The sequence below is a fragment of the Magnolia sinica genome, chromosome 3 (assembly GCF_029962835.1).
Source record: "Magnolia sinica isolate HGM2019 chromosome 3, MsV1, whole genome shotgun sequence".
Lineage (NCBI taxonomy): Eukaryota > Viridiplantae > Streptophyta > Magnoliopsida > Magnoliales > Magnoliaceae > Magnolia > Magnolia sinica.
Genome location: NC_080575.1, coordinates 44,767,845 through 44,788,993, shown reverse-complemented (window position 1 = coordinate 44,788,993; position 21,149 = coordinate 44,767,845). Strand labels below are relative to the sequence as shown.

The 21,149-nt window shown below is 41.4% G+C and overlaps 1 protein-coding gene and 3 pseudogenes across 2 annotated transcripts; 2 read left to right on the top strand and 2 right to left on the bottom strand.

Moving 5' to 3' along the window:
- Positions 1-10,810, bottom strand: part of LOC131239875 (large ribosomal subunit protein uL11m-like) — a 55,294-nt pseudogene extending 44,484 nt beyond the window's left edge.
- Positions 10,811-12,832: 2,022 nt separating this feature from the next.
- LOC131239871 (putative pentatricopeptide repeat-containing protein At2g01510) lies at positions 12,833-16,468 on the top strand. 2 transcript variants are annotated; one of them, XM_058237773.1, is made up of 3 exons: positions 12,833-15,640; positions 15,780-15,838; positions 16,277-16,468. In XM_058237773.1, exon 1 carries the CDS (start codon positions 12,965-12,967, stop codon positions 15,473-15,475), a length of 2,511 nt encoding a protein of 836 aa, XP_058093756.1. In that variant the 5' UTR covers positions 12,833-12,964; the 3' UTR covers positions 15,476-15,640; positions 15,780-15,838; positions 16,277-16,468. The 2 variants fall into 2 exon arrangements, with proteins under 2 accessions (XP_058093756.1, XP_058093755.1); XM_058237772.1 differs by having other exon boundaries at positions 12,833-15,838.
- A 71-nt stretch (positions 16,469-16,539) lies between these two features.
- Positions 16,540-17,902, bottom strand: LOC131238873 (putative pentatricopeptide repeat-containing protein At2g01510; annotated as a pseudogene).
- A 1,506-nt stretch (positions 17,903-19,408) lies between these two features.
- On the top strand, positions 19,409-20,140 carry LOC131239870 (large ribosomal subunit protein uL11m-like; annotated as a pseudogene).
- Positions 20,141-21,149: the final 1,009 nt, after the last annotated feature.

Genomic DNA, 21,149 nt, shown 5'->3' with positions numbered 1-21,149 from the left:
TTTTTGCCTTTGGGCTCTTCATTCTCATGGTGACCATTCTCCAAATTCTGCAAGTAAAGAAATCCTAAGATAGAACCATCCTGAGGAGAACCATGAAATAAAGATTTAAACTAATCCAAAACTCATATACACCTTCATTTTTTGGACTTGACAAATGCCCTGACATGTGTTTTATAGGTGTTTTTAACAAGGTTGCTGCCTTAGAATATCTACGGTCTCCATGTCCAAGAGTTTTTCTTCTAGTCTGTGATAAAAAGTAAACAATGATTTTTCAATTAAAAAAAAGGACAATCATGAGAAAGAAACAAGAGAGCACTAAAATAGTTGTCTTCTTATTATTTCGAAATGGCAGAACCCATTGAAGTTGAAGCTTAATTCTAGCTTAAGTCTAAGAAAGTTAACAAAGAAGCTACAAGAACATCTGCATGTCAGTCTTCAATTGAAGTATCTTAAGTTCACACCATTATTGTAGTTTGACAATGTGAAACTATTGCTTATGTAGTCTGAAATACTCCAAAAATCATCATTAAAGCTGCATTTGGATGCACTATCAAACAGAATACCAGTAATTAGTTCAATGAAGTGGATAAACCAGATTGCAATTACCATCCTTAGTATTGATATTGAGGACTAGGGCCTAAATTGAAATCATGTTACCATCAAGTTGCACTTGAAAAGTATGCAACTCAGTTTGAAATCTACTTCCTCATTGTGAATGCTAAGCTTTTCAAAACCTGGACCAGACCAAATGATCAGGGACGATACCCATAATTCGCCACCAAAATGGCTGGATAACTGTAAAGACAGGCCCATTAAGTGATGAACTATTTTCTTACAAAAAAGGCAAAAACACTTGTAAAAGCTCAAAACCATGACCTATATTCGAAACCCCGATGCAAAACAAGGACAACTGCATCATTTCATGATTTCTTGAACCAATGCAAATAACAAAATTACAACATGCAAAAAACATGAAATGTGCATGCAACCTAACTGGAATGTAAGACCGATATCTTGGAATAGATTTACAGGAGAATAGTTGAACAATTTTGATTTAAGAGGGATCCATGAGGAATTTACAAAAAAAATACCTCCTTGAAAACCACACTATGCAAAGACTGCAAAAATCAATGATAACAGTCACATACCTCGCTCAATAGTAACTAACTGTGTAAAACCAGGTAAAGAAAGAACAGATGATAAAAGGACAAGAGCGTAATTTGGTCAGAGAAAATATTTGAAAACAAATAAAGAAAAGATGCCTAAGGTTTCATATGCATACCTTAATCATTTTATACACACAGTACACAGAGCAAGCAAAGCCCAACAAATTCTGCAAGTGCCCCTGTCAGGTTAGAGAATATGCTGTGGCTTCCTGAAAATACACATCAAGTTAATATCCCAATCTGCAAAAGCATAGGAAAGCACCAGACTCATAACAACATCAGCTAGAATAACTGCAACGGCTAAAAGATGGTATCGTCATCATATCCTTGTCCCAGCTATTTGGGGTCAGCTTTGTGAATCATGTTTCACCAATGACCAGCTGCCTACCAGATATCAGCCCCCAGTAAATGGGCTGCTGAAGAGTTCTTGATTTCATTAATTGACAAAAACAGTTTCGAAGGCACCAGATTAGATGGGCTACCCAACACCCAAGAAACAAAGTTGCAAGAATATCCTTTGACAACAAGCACCAATTTAGTTTTCTTTGAAAATAGTATTTCTGTCGTTGATTGCTTCACCACTACCCCAAAAAAGCAAAGATGAATGAAACCATTTTCATATCTAACAGCATCCTTCAAACCCACCCAGATTTCCAAAAACCATGAGGTAGTGGAGTCCATCTTTCAACCAGCTTCGATGGAAAAACACTACTGTGAATTGAATTTACCCAACCTTGATGAAGGCTTGAGGCAATACACCTTTAATCTCTGTCTGAAACTAATAAGCATACTTGTGATTTTATTTTTTTTTTTCTCTAGGAAAGCATATAAATGAAGCAACAAAAATATAAATTAAGACCTGCCCAATGTTTACCCCTATCCATGGCTTGAAAAATGGATGACTATAATTCATCCGATCAGTGCAATTTTAGCATGGTAGTCTATGAAATGTGTTCAGGAGTTAATGAACAGTTCAGGTCACTTAATCGGACTGTCCAAGTGAACCAGTGTAACTAGGAGCACTATAACCTCTACATATGCAATTAATTTCATAAAAGAAAAAAGACAAAAAGCCAAGTGCATAGCTAAATATAGCAACTATTTTCAGAAAAGAAAAAAGACTAGTTCTCAAATGCTCTGTTTACTCTTTCTGAAATCGGGGGAAAAAAAAAAGGTACAGAAATGGTTACGCTCAAGAGCTGGATAGCACAAAATGACGAAATCAAATAACAATAAGCATATAAAAAATTAACACAGTAATAGCATTTGGGATTTAGACAATCATTAACAATTTTAATCTCCTGAATGGAGTAGGGTCTCAAATGTCAATTTCCCACCACAATACATCTTGTCTCACTACCATCGATCTGACCTTTCTACCTCTTTCAACTACTTGATTGCCTATGAACCTTCTTGCATGAGAATCTAACGAGAACTAATGTTAGATAAGAAAATTGATAAGCTGTTCATTTTCAATAGAACTAAAATGAATGGAAAAGGACAATCCACAAGTTTGGGCCGTTTGGCATTTAATCGAGCATGTAAGGTGCCAAAGCATAACATAACCAAATTTAAAAAAAAAGATTGATGAAAACTTCACAGATTCAATCATTTGCACCTCGTTTTATAACCTATAATCATAGACAAAATCTGGAAAAAAAAAATCGATCTAACAGATGGATGACAGATATATACAGAGAGATGACCTGTGGATCTTCAGGGAGATATTCGTGCTTTATGGAGAGATCCATTGAATGCTTGAGATGCAAGTAGCTAAGGCTTCCTTGATGTCCATATCATACATCGGATTGCAGAGATCCTCGTATCTCATCCTTAGACATGTTAAAAGAGAGATAGAGATTAAAAACCCCTAAGAGAGAGAGAGAGAGAGAGAGAGAGAGAGAGAGAGAGAGAGAGAGAGAGAGAGAGAGAGAGAGAGAAACCCTATATGAGTAGAGGTGGATTGAGAAAGGGGAACGAAGAGAGATGGTCGGTTGAGAGAGGGAAAAGGGGAAATAGAGAGAGAGAGAGACGGTCGATTGAGAAAGGGATAGTAAAGGTGGAGATGGCGATGGCTGTCGCTGCATCTAGAGAGAGAGAGAGAGAGGCTCGATTGAGAAAGGGATAGTAGAGGTGGAGATGGCGATGGTTGTCGCTGCATCTAGAGAGAGAGAGAGAGAGAGAGAGAGAGAGAGAGAGAGAGGGTCGATTGAGAAAGGGATAGTAGAGGTGGAGATGGCGATGGTTGTCGCTGCATCTAGAGAGAGAGAGAGAGAGAGAGAGAGAGAGAGAGAGAGAGAGACAGAGAGCGTTGGGACGGAGAGAGATTTAGAGAGAGCGTCGGGAGAGGGGAGAAATAAGGGTTAGAGCTTTTGGTACGTACGGTATTTATAATCGATCACTAACCGACGCCCCTTTTTTAATTAGCGCCGGTAAATTAGCCACGCACATCGTTGGCTAATCCTACTTTTGTTGTAGTGTAGCGTTTTGATCGCTACTTCCACCATCTTTATCTGCATGCATTCCTTTATTCCAACCAGATGACTGATCCCCACCAAATGAATTTGGCGGATCCCCAGCTCCACCTTTGGAATTTGTCCCTTTACTCCAGCTGGAAGACTTACGCCCCCCAAAAGAATTACCACTGTTCCAATGATCTGTTTGTTCTCCATCTCTACCATCACCTTTCGCTCCACTCTTCCAACAACGCATCTGATCACAGCCAGTAGCTTTTCTTTTGTTCCAACCTGCTGCTTGTTCTCCACTACCACCTGCTTCTTCATTTGCAGTCGAGGTTTGATGCCAGCCAGAAGATTGATTTCCGACAAAAGTTTTGGGTGTATTCCAACTGCCTCCAATTTTCCAACTGGTCTGATTTCCAGAGAAGCGTTTGCCGCCATCACAACCTTCTACTTGATCTCCATTCCAACAGGACGATGCATTCCCAGGAAGAGTTCCATCCCCTTTCCAATGGTCATCTTGATCCTTGTTCCAACCAAACGGTTGACCCTGTTCCTGACCAGGCTTTTATCCAACGAGCCTGTCTTGTTGTTTGAATGATTTTCCTGATTTCCACTTTCAGGTTTTTCTTTACCCCAGTCACCTGTATTTTTCCAACCGCCTGCCTCGTCTACCATTGGAAGCTTTATATTTCTCCAGTCGTAAGTGGCCATTGCACCAAAAACTTGGTCTCTGGCGGTTGCTTTGTTCTGTAATGCAGTCTGATCTTCGGATTTCGTAGTTTTGCTCCCCCAGGGGTCAAATGCTTCATCTTTGCCTGCTTCCTGATCAGCGAAGCTGTCGACAGTTCCAAAAGGGTCTGTTGTAGGGGATTTCACCGGCAAGCCAGACGCAGATAAGTCATGCAAAGAGTCCCTGATGGCGTTTACATAACCCTTCACACCAGCCTCACAAAGATGCTCACAATTAACTCTAATAACCTTCAATTGAGAATCGAGCTTGACTGTAACATCAGAGCGATATATGGCCACAACACGACAGAGGTACCCCTTTAGAGGACCTACTCAGATTCTCAAGGTTTGCCCGACAGAGAAGGCTCGATCTCTGTCCCCTTGGAAATTACTGTTGAATGTACAAGTTCTGCCATTGAATACTCTTCTAGGGGACTGTGGAACTGTTGGTAATGCCATGGAATCTCCAAAACCTGGGGACCTAGTCCATCATCTTTGGATTCAACATCCCCATCCTCAGAATATTTCTCACAATACTCAGAACAGAAGAAACTACAATTCTCCGATTCATTGCCCTCATAGATAAAGACCATGCCTTTGTAGGTATGCCTAACAATCCTTTGCCGGCCCTTATACGGGCCTTCCAAGACCCTGACACTATCATCCATGGAAATGATATTCTTGTGCAAGTCTGATACCTTGAACTTTTTATCAAAGCATAAATTCTTTATATCCTGTAGCTGAACAGTTGCTATAACTGCTCTTTCTGAGTTACCTTTTATAAGCCGGAAGCTGTCACTCTTCACTCCGATGATAACACCAAAATCCTTCTGACCAAGCAACACAAGATCATGTAGTTTGAAACTATTCCCGGCTTTGGACTCCAAATTACTTTCTGATGCTTCACCCGTCAGGTCAACACCCTCCATCAAATCACCATAAAGTACTGAAAGCCAGGCTAAATCCTCAGATGCATCCTAGCAATCTTAAAGTTCTGGATTTCATCAGGGGATGGTTATATGTCCCAGTAACATAATGATCCAATGGACACCTTTTTGTATAAATAACCATCCTTAAGCATCAAACCATCAAGTATCTCAAATGTTTCCCCATTTTCAGGATCACGTCTGCATTGAATATGAGCCCTAAAGACCTCAAGATCATGAGAGCTGATCAAACGAGGTGCTGGAACAGAAGTTTGCTTGACAGCTGCTCCTCCACTATATTTTTGGGCCATGGCTTGGGGATCGATCCTTGGAATCAGCTTTACGGCGGCCCTCTTCCGTGCATCATCAACAGCCACAACCTGTGCAAGGTCCCCTTTGTATTTCCCATACTTCACACTCATGCGGACCATGTGCCCTTAGAAACTTCACTTGATTTGATTTGAAGAGAAAGCAAATAGAGAACTTCATTTTTGGGAACAACGCATTATTAGAACAATATACCTTTCTATGGATGAATAATTTCTACACACCTTTTTTTTAACACACGCACTCACACCCCTCACACACCCATGCACTCACACCATGGTGGCTTTTTTATACTACAGTAGGTACTCGAACTCATGACCTCATGTAACTCTTGTGAGTCTACCACACCTGATTCAATGAGAACATTTTTTTTTTTTAGTATAGCATCTATATTACCATAAACAGAGCCTAAAGAGGCCAATCACTACTTTTAATATTACCAAAAACTGTATGCATATGTCAAGTTGTGGGCTTTTCTAGGGTTACAGTGTCTAATCACCTTATCTCCATGTATAACACCAAGACCATGTGTTTGGCTAAATTGCATTACTTAGGCCCCATTTAGAAAAGCAAATGGCCATCAGACCTCCTTTTTCTTTTTCTTTTTCCTTCTTTGGACACTGATAATGAAATTTTACTAAGGAGAAAAACCATGCCAATTGCCAAAAAACCACAAACATCACAAAAGATAAAGACATCAGGCCCCACTTATCCAGATTAAACGAACCGTTTAATCGGGAATGAGCAGGGCGATCATAGCCAGCTATAATAGATATATGAAGGCTAATTAAACTTTCCACTTATACCGAGAGTTCTCTGCCAGATTTTCTTTGCAACTCAAGGAGATGGAGGCCCATTCAATCATCCTGGCAGATGCAATCAAACAGCCTTGCTACTAAGCACTTCTTATTTGGATGTATACACCAATTCCTTTTTCTTTTTTTTCCATAATTCCCAGCACATAGTTGAGGGAAGGACACACCTCAAACCTATTTAAACAGCACCCACCTTGAATTAAAAAAGTGCTCCCCATTCCTCAATGAGCAGAATACAGAGATTCCACTAAATCGGCTCGAACTGGTTATTTAGCCCATTTGAAACAAGCACAATGGTCATTTGAAATAGTAACTACCAAACCACCTTTATGCATCCGTCATGCATATATATATTTGACCTCAAGACTTAACTTCAAATGCCAGGAATATTATTTGAGTTTTAACTCAAGTAAATTAAAATAAAAGTAACTATGAAGGGCAATGCTGCAGATCAATGTCAATGTTATGTTGCCTCATTGTTGCTGTGTCAACCATTTAGAAAAGGAGAACTAAAAATAGATGACAGCAAAATGGATTTGAGAAACCAAACACATCATTAAGGAACTGCTAGTTATTCCATTTGTGCTAATATATTATTTGAGTACTATCATGCAAGAAGGTCCCAGCATACTATTTGAATGCAAGATGGGTAAAATAATCATAGCTTTTGAGGTCAGTCGGAAGCTCAGAAAAGATCCACGTACAAGTTTTATCAAACCCTCTCTGTTCCCTTGTGAAAGATTTTTACAAGAAACACTCTCATCTTTGGGAACACCAGATTAAGGCTGCATTTGGATGTACAAATGAATTGAATGGCTGACATTCAGATTAATCAAGAGGAAGTGACGACAGAAATTGGTATATCCTAGTATTTGCAATGGACAAGTAGCCCTATAGTTGCAATTACATTCCTTCAGAGTCAATTTAAGGTAACATAATGGCACAAACCCTCATTGTGAATGCTAAAGAAGAAACTACAATGACTTCTTCTTCATCCAAATACATCATAAAAGTTTGAACTAAAATGATTAATAACAAAAATTCATCCCAATGAAATAGAGATAATAGCAAATCATTGACATATACAGTGAACCCATCAAACAAAGATCATACATTAAACAAATGAAATGAAAAGGTAACGAAATGCTCATGAAATGGGACAATAATGACACCATCCAATTCACAAAAATACTTTCAGATTCAAATTAAAGTGAAAACTCTAACCTATAGCTCGACACAAATGCTTAGTTGTCATTTGCACTGCATAAACATGGGATACATGGTATAGTGGTCCATGAATCCAAGCCAATCATCTGGAAGCCCCTCATGAATGGGTCATGGTACAAAATTCTCACCAGCTTACAATCTCAACAATTCCAGAGATTGCAGACGATTCAACTTTCTTTTTTTTCTTTTTTCTTTTTTATATTAGCGATGACAATTTTATAGAAACAAAGATTAGAGGAATACAAGATTGAAGGGATGCCAATAAGTTCGAGATGTCTCGTCACTCACAAAGTATTGCCAACGTTAAAACCCAAAAAGAACAATAACAACACAAGATGTAATAATCACGACTGACAAGATATGGCTTGTTTGTTTATAAGGAATCTACCGTGTGGAAGTAGATATGCGTAATGATTACCTTTTACAACACTGTGCATGGATTCCGGAAAGAAGGGGTTGTTTGTTTCGCAAGCGGAAATCCCAAATTCAAGTCACAACAGTCACCTTGTATGTTGCACCAATGGGATGAGTGTAATTATTACTCTGCGGAGCCCACATTTTTCTTTACAATACAAACATCCTCTGCTTTTGTTATCTTTTTTTCATTGTCATCATCGTCTAAGCCTTATCCCGATATTGGGGTCGGCTACGTAAATCTTGTTCCATCATTCCACTCTATCAAGAGTCATACCTTTAGTTAGACTATAGGTCATCAAGTCTTTTCTTACTACCTCCATCCACATCCTTTTGAGCCTTCAACTTGTACCAACTCACTCCTTCTAACCAGCATGGTTCTCGGTCTCCGTTGCACATAACTAAACCATCTAAGTCTACTTTCCCTCATCTTATTACCTATTGGTGCTACTCCTAAGTTCTCTCAGATGCATTCATTTCCAGTTCCATCCTTACTCATCTTACAACTCATCCATCTCAACTTCCTCGTTTCAGCTACACTCATCCTATGAACTAATTGTTCCTTAACTGCCCAACATTTTGTCTATGACAGAAGCATCGATGGTGTTATAACTATTCTATAAAATTTCAATTTCTATTTAAGCGGTTCACAATGATCACATGAAACTCCGAAAGCACATCTCCATTTCTTCCACCCATCTCAATTCCATCATCCTTCTCAATCTTTCCACTCTCATGAATTATTAACCAAAAATATCAAAAGTGGTCATTTTGGGAAACATCTTGGTTAGCAATCTTAACTAATTCCTCATTTTCACTGATATTGTTACTAAAATTGTACTCCATATACTATGGTTTAGCCTGACTAATTTTAAATCCTTTAGATTCTTAAGTACCCCTCCATAAATCTATCTTTGTATCTACGCCCTCCCTTGTCTTACAGTCAAAACTACGTCATTTGCAAATAACAAACACATTAGGATCTCTTCCTGCAAATGCCTCGTTAACTCATCCAAAACCAATGTGAAAAGGTACAGGCTCAATACTAACCCCGAGTGCAACAGTAATTCAAAATTTACTTGTCTCTCCACTAGTAGCCCTCAAATTTGTCACCACTCCCTCATAGATATCGTTAATCATGTCAATATGTCTTGTTGAAACTCCTTTCCCAACACCAACCAGATTATATAGGGATCCTATCAAATGCTTTCTCTAAGTCAATAAAGACAGACCATGTGGATATCCTTCCTGTCATGAAACCAATATATTTCTCCATCAATTGTCTAAGTAGGAAAATAGCTTTAGCAGTAAACCTCCCTGTCATGAAACCAAACTTATTTTCTAATATATTCATTTCATGACTAAGTCCTTTGTCTTTTTTATTCTCCATTTTTAATTTTTACTCCCCCCTCAAAGGAACTAGATACGAGAAGGATCATCATGTTCTCCCTCTCCCCATAATCGAACGAAGTAGATGCCACAAGGATCATCATGTTGTAGGAAGGGTGTACAACACCTAATCTAGAGGGGGTCCACCGACATTGTGTTATCCACTACATCCATTGTACCACCTCATATTCATTATACGTAACATAATTTAGATTGATACGAAACATAAGCAAGTCACACCACTAGAAAAATGTGAAACCATGACTAAACCCACTAAATTCACCCCCAATAAAATATACCATTCACAATCCCTTGTCCATTCCTTAAACAGAAAAAGGCCCACCAGCTAAACAGATACGACCGTTCGTGCTGAAGTTTTGGAGGTGGCCACATTCAAAGTGGGACCAACCAATGACTGGTCCGGATGACCAAACCATTGCCCAAACAAGTCCTGCTTTTATGCAGCACTTACAAAAGAAAGCCCACACTCTTAGAACAGTAAACTAAAAATTAGTATTAAAAGACACTATAAAATTATAAACTTAGAATTACTCATCGTTGGCTAAAATTACAGAAAAGAAACAATAATCATTATGCTCAAAACCTTGAAATCGACATCACTGTTCATCAATCAATCCCCACCATCAATGCAGCTCCTTCTGGACCTTGATCCCCATCGCGTTCGAGGTCCCAATCACCGACTTGCAGATGGACTCCAGCGGCATGTACTGGCAATAAGGATCGGACTGCTTCACCTTGGCGATCTCGTACACATGCTTGAGCGTGATCATGGAAGCGACGGTGTGGCCGGGCCGACTACTATCGGACTCGATCCCAGCCACCTTCTTCAGGTACCACATGACTGATGGGGATTTGACGGTGAATTCGAAGGTGTTGTCTTTGAAGGCAGTGATGGTGACGGACATTGGGGTTTCAGGTTTGTATTTTTGTGTCCGGGCGTTGAAGTCTTTACAAAACGCCATGAGATTGAGTTGGTATTGACCTAGAGCCGGCCCAACCGGAGGAGCTGGGCGGGCCGCCCCGGCCGACACCGTGAGCCGTATCGTCGCGGCGGGTGAGGATCTCTTTCAAGGTGGACATTTTGAAAAGAGGAAAGGAGAAATGCTCCGGAGTTGCTTCTCGGTTTTTGTTGTACGCGGATTGCCTAATGAGAATATGAGATTAGCTACTGAGGGGTTGAGTAGCGAGACTCGCTACTAAAGTGACATCACCAAGTTCTGTGGGCCCCACCATGATGGATGTTTTGTATCCATACCGTTCATCCATTTGGAGAGATCATATTAGGGCACGATCCAAAGAATGAGTCAGATCCAAAGCTCGAGTGGACCCTACCACAGAAAACAGTGGGGAGACAAATGGATGGACGACCTGTCCTTAATGGATGGACGGCGTGTCCCAGACTAGGCATGTTCTGATTACACGGAAATCATTATCCCCACTGTTTCTTATGGTGTGGTTCATTTACACCTTAGATATGCTTCAATTTTAGGCTCAACCCCTAAAATGAGTTGGGAAAACAGATGGACGGCGCGGATGAAGCACATACATTTGTGGTGGTGCGCCCAACAGAGTTTATTCAGTTGGATAAAAGTGGGCACAATACACAATCCGATTTTTGAAACGATGGGAGCGGATTAAGTGAGGCCCCCCGTCTACCCAAGTGGGCGGGACTAGGGGTGCACACGAACCCAATTAGCTTGGTTAGCTCGCTCAGCTTAACTAAAAAAAACCTCAATTTGACTTGGTTCAAAGTTGAGTTTGAGCGAGTCAAGGTTATATTTTTTAGCTTGAAATAATTTTGAACCGACTTCGAGCATGCCTAAGCTCGACTCGACTCGACTCAGATGAAACCTCAACTCGAATCAAACTCAGATCGAACTACTCTACTTGCTCATCAAGTGTTTGATGAAATGACTCAACGAAGTGTCATCTAGTGGCAATGAAGATATGTATGTGAAACAAGTACCATCTTTCCTTGATTTTGATGTTGCCTGTAAGGTTTTTGATGAATTAATTGTAGACAGCTACAAATGTTTTATATACAGTGAGAAATTGAAAGTGCACCGTATGTCTTTGTGAAAATGTTGTAGAGACTCAATTTTGGCTCGAACTCAACTTGAATTACCCGAGCTACTTATCAAATCGAGTAAAGTTGGCCAATCAAACTCGAGGATCGAGCCAAGCCGAGTTCAAGCTTGGGTCAGCTAGTGGCTGAGCCCAATCGAGCTTAGGTGGGCTGAACTTGCTTGGACTCGATGGACACCCCTAGGTGGGACCACTAACTGTGGGGGCCACTGTGATGTATGTGACTACATCCAAGCTGTCCATCTTTATTGAAAGCTCATTTTAGGGCATTATCCAGAACTTGAAGAAGTTCCAAATCCTAGATAGACCATGGTACATGAAAAACAGTGGTGATTGGCCGTTGAAAACTTCTTGTGGGCCACAGAATCTTTGTATCAAGATGATATTTGTATGGTCTCTCCATCTAGGTGTTAGTAACTTTATCAATACGTTGGATGGCAAATAAACATTCCATTGGAATCCATAAAAATTTTAATGGCGGGATTCAATCACAGATGTTTCCTGTTGTGTGGTCCACCTAAGATTCGAGTCAGCTTCATTTTTTGGACCATGCCCTAAAATGAGCTTTCAAAATGGTTGGACGGTGTGGATTTAAGGCACATACATCGTTGTGAACCCCACGGTCAGGTGTCCCACCCACCTCGCTGTATCCGGAGTGGGTCTCATCTAATCCGCTCCCCAAAAGGATCTGTCGAAAATGGACAGACGGCGTGGATAAAATACATACATCATGGTGGGCCCCGCAGATCCCTTGCCAGTGGGAACGGATTGGCTACTCCCCTGCCACCAGCCAATGGCTGATGGTCGGTGCTCTATGGGCCCCACTATGATGTATTTGTTTCATCCATGCCGTTCATCTATTTTTCTAGTTTATTATATGGTATTAGACCAAAAATGAGTTATATCCCAATCTCAAATGGACCACATTATAAGAAACAGTGTTGAATTAGCGTCAACCATTAAAAACCTTTTGGGGGCCATAAAAGTTTTAGATCATGCTGATTTTTTTTTTTCCCTTCATCTGGGCCTGTATGACCTAATAAACAGATTGGATGTCAAATAAACAGTACAGTGGGCCTTAGGAGGATTTTAATGGTGGATATCCAATCACCATTGGTTTCCTGTGGTGTGGTCCACATGAGATTTATATCCTTCTCATTTTTGGAATAAACATCTAAAATGATCTTTAAAAATGGATGAACGGAATGGATTAAACACATACATCATGGTGGGGCCCACAGGGCACCGACCATCAGCCACCGGGCTGGTGGCACGGGAAGTAGCCAATCCGTTTTCCTTGCCAGTACTGTCCATTTCATTTCGACAACGTTCCTGCGTTTTAATTACCGGTTTGTCTTCCAAATGAAGATAAAACCCACCGAAGCTCCTGCAACCTATCTCCTATGAAACCATTCAGAATCCGATTATTCCACTCACTTGCTCCTCTGATTCCCAAAAACTTCCCAAAATGCCTTCGCAATCCCATCATCTTGAAAGACGTAGATACAAAAATACTCCCAGAATGCTCTCAGAACCCTTCTCTCTTGAAACATGTAGACGCCCAAATGATCAAAACGGGCTTCAATCCCCGGACATGTCGATCCAATTATCAGATGGAAGATCTCCTCCGAAGAGGAGAATTGTCAGAAGCTCGGCAGCTGTTCGACGAAATGCCTCACAGAAACATAATCTCAACAAACACGCTGATTTCAGGATACGTGAAATCCGGTAACCTCTGTGAAGCCCGGCAGATGTTCGATGGCATGATCGGTCGGAACACCGTCACGTGGACCATCATGATCGGTGGGTACTCTCAGAACAAGCAAACCCAAGAAGCATTCTTGCTTTTTTCAGAGATGCAAAGGGCGGGGACAGAAGTTGATCACGTGACCATTGTCTCTCTGCTATCGGCATGCAATAATGGCGAGTGCTCGAATCAGGTGATTCAAGTTCATGCCTGTGTCCTTAAATTAGGCTATGAATCGGCTCTGATTGTTTCCAATACTTTGGTTGATTCCTACTTGAAATGCCACCTTATGGGAGATGCGTGCAAAATGTTTGACAAAATGCCCCGAAAAGATTGCGTGACATTTAATGCAATGATAACAGGGTTTTCGAAAGACGGGCGTTCTGAGCAAGCATTGAAACTCTTCATAGAAATGCAAAATATGGGTATGAAACCTTCTGAGTTCACTTTTGCAGCAATTTTATCTGCCAGTACTGGATTGGGTGATCTGGTGGTTGGCCAACAGATTCACGGACTTGTTATCAAGACCCATTTAGGTTGGAATGTCTTTGTGAGTAATGCTCTACTTGATTTCTACTCGAAATGCGATTGTGTGGGTGATGCAAGGAGACTCTTTGACGAGATGCCAGAAGTAGATGGTGTTTCTTATAATGTGATCATCACGAGCTATGCTTGGAATGGGCAGAACAAAGAATCTCTCGATCTCTTTCGGGCTTTGCAGTTTTCTGGCTTCGATCGAAAGCAATACCCTTTTGCTAGCATCTTAAGCGTGGCCGCAGTTCAATCAGATTTTGAAATTGGTCGGCAAATCCATGCTCAGGCAATTTTAACATCAGCTGAATCTGATATTTTGGTGGGCAATTCTCTGATCGACATGTACGCCAAATGCGGTCACATTGATGTTGCTGAGATGATTTTTAAGAATAGAATTGACCGAAACACGGTCTCTTGGACTGCACTGATTTCGGGTTATGTGCAAAAGGGATTCCATGAGGAAGCCTTGGAGTTGTTCTCTGAAATGCGGAGTGCTGATGTGAGCTCAGATCAGGCAACATTTTCCAGTGTTTTACGAGCTTCTGCAAGTTTGGCGTTGCTTGGATTAGGAAAGCAGCTACATTCATATATTATAAGATCAGGGTTCATGGCAAACGTGTTTGTTGGAAGTGCCCTTCTAGACATGTATGCAAAGTGCGGGTGCATTGAAGAGGCAGGTTGGATCTTTGATGAGATGCCGAATCGGAATATAGTCTCATGGAATGCCATGATCACGGCTTACTCTCAAAATGGGCATGGCAAGGCTGCTCTTACATTGTCTGAAGACATGCTACAATGTGGTGCTCAACCAGATTCCGTCACCTTCCTGAGTATCTTATCTGCATGCAATCATGGTGGGCTCGTAGAAGAAGGATCTCGGTGCTTCAATTTCATGACTCAGGTCTGTAAGCTTGAGCCCAAGAGAGAACACTATGCTTGCATGGTTGATATCTTGGGTCGGGTTGGACGTTTGGATGAAGCAGAGAAACTTATGGCCCAGATGCCGTTTGAACCTGACATCATCATGTGGTCTTCGATTTTAAATTCTTGCAGGATCCACTGTAACCAAGAATTGGGTCAGCGGGCTGCAGACCAGCTGTTCAAGATGGAACTCAAAGATGCGGGACCTTATGTGATCATGTCAAATATTTATGCTGCTGCTGGTCGATGGGAAGATGTTTCGAAGGTGAAGAAAGCGATGAAGGACCGAAGGGTTAAAAAGGAGCCAGCCTATAGTTGGGTTGAAATCAAACAGAAGATCCATTCATTCTCAGCCAATGACGAGGCCCACCTGCAAACAGATGAGATCAGGAAAATGATTGATACGCTGTCAAAGCGGATGGAGAAGGAAGGATACAAGCCTGATACTAGTTGTGCTCTTCACAATGTCGAAGAGGAAATCAAAGTGGAGTCATTGAGATATCACAGTGAGAGATTGGCAATTGCTTTTGCATTGATCAATACCCCGCCCGGATCGCCAATACTGATCATGAAGAACATAAGAGCATGCACGGACTGCCATGTGGCTATCAAGGTGATTTCCAAGATAGTAGGGAGGGAAATTACAGTGAGGGACTCAAGCAGGTTCCATCATTTCAGAGATGGGTTTTGCTCTTGTGGGGATTATTGGTGAGCTTGCGAAGAAAACAGGAAGAAGCTTGGGGCTTTCTTCGGCAGACGGAGTTTCTACAACAGTTGGGCCTGAAAGAACCATACATTTAACTTTCAGGAACATGGTCAAGGCCCAACTTTCAGGTTCGTTGTGTGTCAAAGGGAAGCATCTCAAGGACGATCTCAGGTCACATATCCACCCTTCATTACCAACTTACCATTCTCACTCCTGATTCTTGCCACCTCCAGTGACCATGAAGCTACCCACTGCATTGGAAGCTCTATTCTCATGTGGGTGCAGATAACATTACGCTTATTCCATGCAGTTGCAGTTGGGTTTCGGCACAAGCGTTGGTGGATGGGATGCAGCCTCTCCAAACAGAAGGTAAGATAAGAACAGGGCATACGTACCTTTTATCTTGGGGTCATTTGGATGCCTGTAAATGGGGCTAGCTGTAAATGAGTTACAATGTGTTTGGATGCTGAAAAATGTCTGTACATGATTTACTGGTGGCCCCACTTGATTTACAGGAAAAAAGCTGTGATTTCATTTACTGGCTCTTCATTTAAAGCCTAACGGCTACAAATGGAAAGATTGGCTCTCGATTTATAGGACTTAAATAATTTACTGGCTGTCCAAACAATCATTTACCTGTAAATCATTTATAGCTTTCAGTCAAACAGGACAGGGTGTAAATAATTTAGACCTGTAAATCATTTACCACTTAAGCCAGCCATCCAAACGACCCCTTATATTCAATTTGGAGTGAGAAAGAGGAGTAAAATGCTAATTTGCCCGACGAGATTTATGTTTTCCACACAGCTCCAAATGAAAAGTCAAATGCATTCAAATTAGGAACCAAAAGGCAATTTTCAAATATAGCCAAACGGGCGCAAGTCCAATGTTGATGTTGATCATTACTCCAATGACATTATCTACTTGAGAGTGTTCACAATAGAATAGTTAAGGAAAATGAAGATTGAAGCAACAAGGTGAAGGTTGACTTCAAAATCACTTGTGTGACAATTTTTATAGCATGTTTGGATTGCGAATTACATTGGTAATGTATCCTAAAAGCACCATCATTACGGTCTTACAAGGTTTGTTTTAAAATGGATCTTCTGTTTGATTTCAACCCAACTATAGGCTGGTTCCTTTTTAACCCTTCGGTCCTTCATCGCTTTCTTCACCTTCGAAACATCTTCCCATCGATCGACCGCAACATAAATATTTGACATGATCACATAAGGTCCTGCATCTTTGAGTTCCATCTTGAATAGCTGGTCTGCAGCTCGCTGACCCAATTCTTGGTTTCCGTGGATCCTGCAAGAATTTAAAATTGAAGACCACATGATGATGTCAGGTGCAAACGGCATCTGGGCCATAAGTTTCTCTGCTTCATCCAAACGTCCAACCCGACCCAAAATATCAACCATGCAAGCATAGTGTTCTCTCTTGGGCTCAAGCTTACAGACCTGAGTCATGAAATTGAAGCACCGAGATCCTTCTTCTACGAGCCCACCATGATTGCATGCGGATAAGATACTCAGGAAGGTGACAGAATCTGGTTGAGCACCACATTGTAGCATGTCTGTAGACATTGTAAAAGCAGCTTTGCCATGCCCATTTTGAGAGTAAGCCGTGATCATGGCATTCCATGAGACTATATTCCGATCCGGCATCTCATCAAAGATCCAACCTGCCTCTTCAATGCACCCGCACTTTGCATACATGTCTAGAAGGGCACTTCCAACAAACACGTTTGCTATGAACCCTGATCTTATAATATATGAATGTAGCTGCTTTTCTAATCCAAGCAACGCCAAACTTGCAGAAGCTCATAAAACGCTGGAAAATGTTGCCTGATCTGAGCTCACATCAGCACTCCGCATTTCAGAGAACAACTCCAAGGCTTCCTCATGGAATCCCTTTTGCACATAACCTGAAATCAGTGCAGTCCAAGAGACTGTGTTTCGGTCAATTCTATTCTTAAAAATCATCTCGGCAACATCAATGTGACCGCATTTGGCGTACATGTCGATCAGAGAATTGCCCACCAAAATATCAGATTCAGCTGATGTTAAAATTGGCTGAGCATGGATTTGCCGACCCATTTCAAAATCTGATTGAACTGCGGCCACGCTTAAGATGTTAGCAAAAAGGTATTGCTTCTGATTGAAGCCAGAAAACTGCAAAGCCCGAAAGAGATCGAGAGATTCTTTGTTCTGCCCATTCCAAGCATAGCTCGTGATGATCACATTATAAGAAACACCATCTACTTCTCACTGAATGTAAAACAACAGTAGTTGTTTACAATTAATTCATCAAAATCCTTATAGACAACATCAAAATCAAGAAAAAATGGTGCTTATTTCATGTACATATCTTCATTGCGTCGAACAGCTGCAGAGCTTTTGACAATTCTCCTCTTCGGAGGAGATCTTCCATCCATTTGATAATTGGATTGACTTGTCCGGGGATTGAAGCCCGTTTTGATCATTTGGGCGTCTACATATTTCAAGAGAGAAGGGTTCTGAGGGCATTCTGGGAGCATTTTTGTGTCTACGTCTTTCAAGATGATGGGATTGCGAAGGCATTTTGGGAAGATTTTTGGACTCAGAGGAGCAAGTGAGTGGAAAAGTCGGATTCTGAATGGTTTCATAGGTTTCGAGTTGGGGTTCGATCTGAGTCGAGTTGAGCTTAAGCGAGCTCGATTTTGTTCATCCATTTTTAAAGATTAAACCAATAAAATTTTCATGTGGACCACACCACAGGAAACCAATAATGATTGGATATCAAAGGTTTTTAATGGTTAACACTAATTCAATCATTTTTGGTCTCATAACATATAATGAACTAGAAAATAGATGAACGGCATGGATGAAACAAACATCAACAGAGCACTGACCATCAGCCATTGGCTGGTGGCAGTAGCCAATCCGTCCCACTGAGTCGACATGCTGTCTATCCATTTTCGACAGATCCTTTTGGGGAGCGGATTAGATGCGACCCGGATCCAGCCAGGTGGGGCCCACAATGATGTTTGCCTAAATCCACACCGTCCAACCATTTTGAAAGCTCGTTTTAGGGCATGGTCCAAAAATGTGACTCGAATCTTAGGTGGACCACACAACAGAAACATATATATTAAGGGCGTGTTTTTCAACAATCTCACTAGGTGAGGGCCTCACCAAACTTAGTGTTTCTCTAGCCCCACCTAATACTTTTCCCTCGAAATCGGATTGTGTATGTGCACGAGTCCAAGCAAGTTAAGCCCACGCTTTGAGCTATCCTCGAGTTTGACCACTCGAGTAAAGCTCGTAATTCTTGAGTTCGAGCCAAATGTCTCTACAACATTTTCACAAAGACATGTGGATTTCAAATGTAAAATCAAGAAAGATGGTACTTATTTCACATACCTTCATTGCGCCAATAGAGTAGTTCGTCGAGTCAGTCCATGCAAATTCAAGCTAAAAATATAACCTTGAACTCGCTCATCAACTTTAACCAAGGGCTTTTCGAGTGCCAAACCAAGCTAAACCCCTATCCCGCCCACTTGGGTAGAGGGGGCACCTTAATCCGCTCCCATCGTTTCAAAAATCGGATTGTGTATTGAGTAACATGCTGTTCATCCAAATTTCAATCTCATTTTAGGAGTTGAATAAAAAATCAAGGTATGCTCAAATGAACCACACCATAAGAAACAGTGGGAATAATGATTTCCGTGTAATTAGAACATGCCTATTCTAGGACACGCCATCCATCCATTAAGGACAGGCCGTCCATCCATTTGTCTCCCCACTGTTTTTTGTGGTGGGGTCCACTCGAGCTTTGGATCTGACTCATTCTTTGGATCGTGCCCTAATATGATCTCTCTAAATGGATGAACGGTATGGATACAAAACATCCATCATGGTGGCACCCACAGAACTTGGTGACGTCACTTCAGTAGCGAGTCTCGCTAGTCAATCCCTCAGTAGTTAATCTCATATTCTCATGAGGCAATCCGCGTACAACAAAAACCGAGAAGCAACTCTGGAGCATTTCTCCTTTCCTCTTTTCAATATGGCCACCTTGAAAGAGATCCTCACCCGCCGCCCGGTCGCCGCGACGATCCGTCTCACGGTGCCGGCCGGGGCGGCCCGCCCGGCTCCTCCGATTGGGCCGGCCCTAGGTCAATACCAACTCAATCTCATGGCGTTCTGCAAAGACTTCAACGCCCGGATGCAAAAATACAAACCTGAAACCCCAATGTCCGTCACCATCACCGCCTTCAAAGACAACACCTTCGAATTCACCATCAAATCCCCATCAGTCACGTGGTACCTGAAGAAGGTGGCTGGGATCGAGTCCGATAGCAGCCGGCCTGGCCACACCATCGCTTCCATGATCACGCTCAAGCATGTGTACGAGATCGCAAGGTGAAGCAGTCCGATCCTTATTGCCAGTACATGCCGCTGGAGTCCATCTGCAAGTCGGTGATTGGGACCGCGAACGCGATGGGGATCAAGGTCCAGAAGGAGCTGCATTGATGGTGGGGATTGATTGATGAACAGTGATGTCGATTTCAAGGTTTTGAGCAGAGTGATTTTTGTTTCTTTTCTGTAATTTTAGCCAACGATGAGTAATTCTAAGTTTATGATTTGATAGTGTCTTTTAATACTAATTTTTAGTTTACTGTTCTAAGAGTGTGGGCTTTCTTTTGTAAGTGCTGGACTTGTTTGGGTAATGGTTTGGTCATCTGGACCAGTCATTGGTTGGTCCCACTTTGAATGTGGCCACCTCCAAAACTTCAGCGCGAACGGTCGTATCTGTTTAGCTGGTGGGCCTTTTTCTGTTTTAGGAATGGACGAGGGATTGTGAATGGTATATTTTATTGGGGGTGAATTTAGTGGGTAAGGTCGTGGTTTCACATTTTTCCAGTGGTGTGGCTCACTTATCTATTGTATCGATCTAAATTATGTTATGTATAATGAATATGAGGTGGCACAATGGATGTAGTGGATAACACAATGACGGTGGACCCCCCTAGATCAGGTGTCGCACATCCTTCCTACAACATGATGATCCTTGTGGCATCTACTTCGTTTGATTGTGGGGAGAGGGAGAACATGATGATCCTTCTGGTATCTAGTTCCTTTGAGGGGGGAGTAAAAATTAAAAATGGAGAATAAAAAAGAGAAAGGACTTATTCATGAGATGAATATATTAGAAAATAAGTTTGGTTTCGTGCCAGGGAGGTCTACTGCTGAAGCTATTTTCCTACTTAGACAATTGATGGAGAAATATATGGAGATGAGGAAGGATCTCCACATGGTTTGTCTTTATTGACTTAAAGAAAGTATTTGATGGGATCCCTAGATAGTTAATTTGGTCGGTGTTCAGAAAGGAGTTTCAACAAGACATATTGACATGATTAACGATATTTGTGAGGGAGTGGTAACAAATGTGAGGGCCACTAGTGGAGAGATAAGTAAATTCTGAATAACTATTGCACCTAGGTTTACCATTGAGCCCATCCCTTTTCAAATTGGTTTTGGATGAGTTAAGGAGGCATTTGCAAGAAGAGATCCTATGGTGTTTGTTATTTGTAAATGACACTGTTTTGATTGTAAGACAAGGGAGGGCGTAGATACAAAGATAGATTTATGGAGGGGTACTTTATAATATAAAGGATTTAAAATTATTCAGGCTA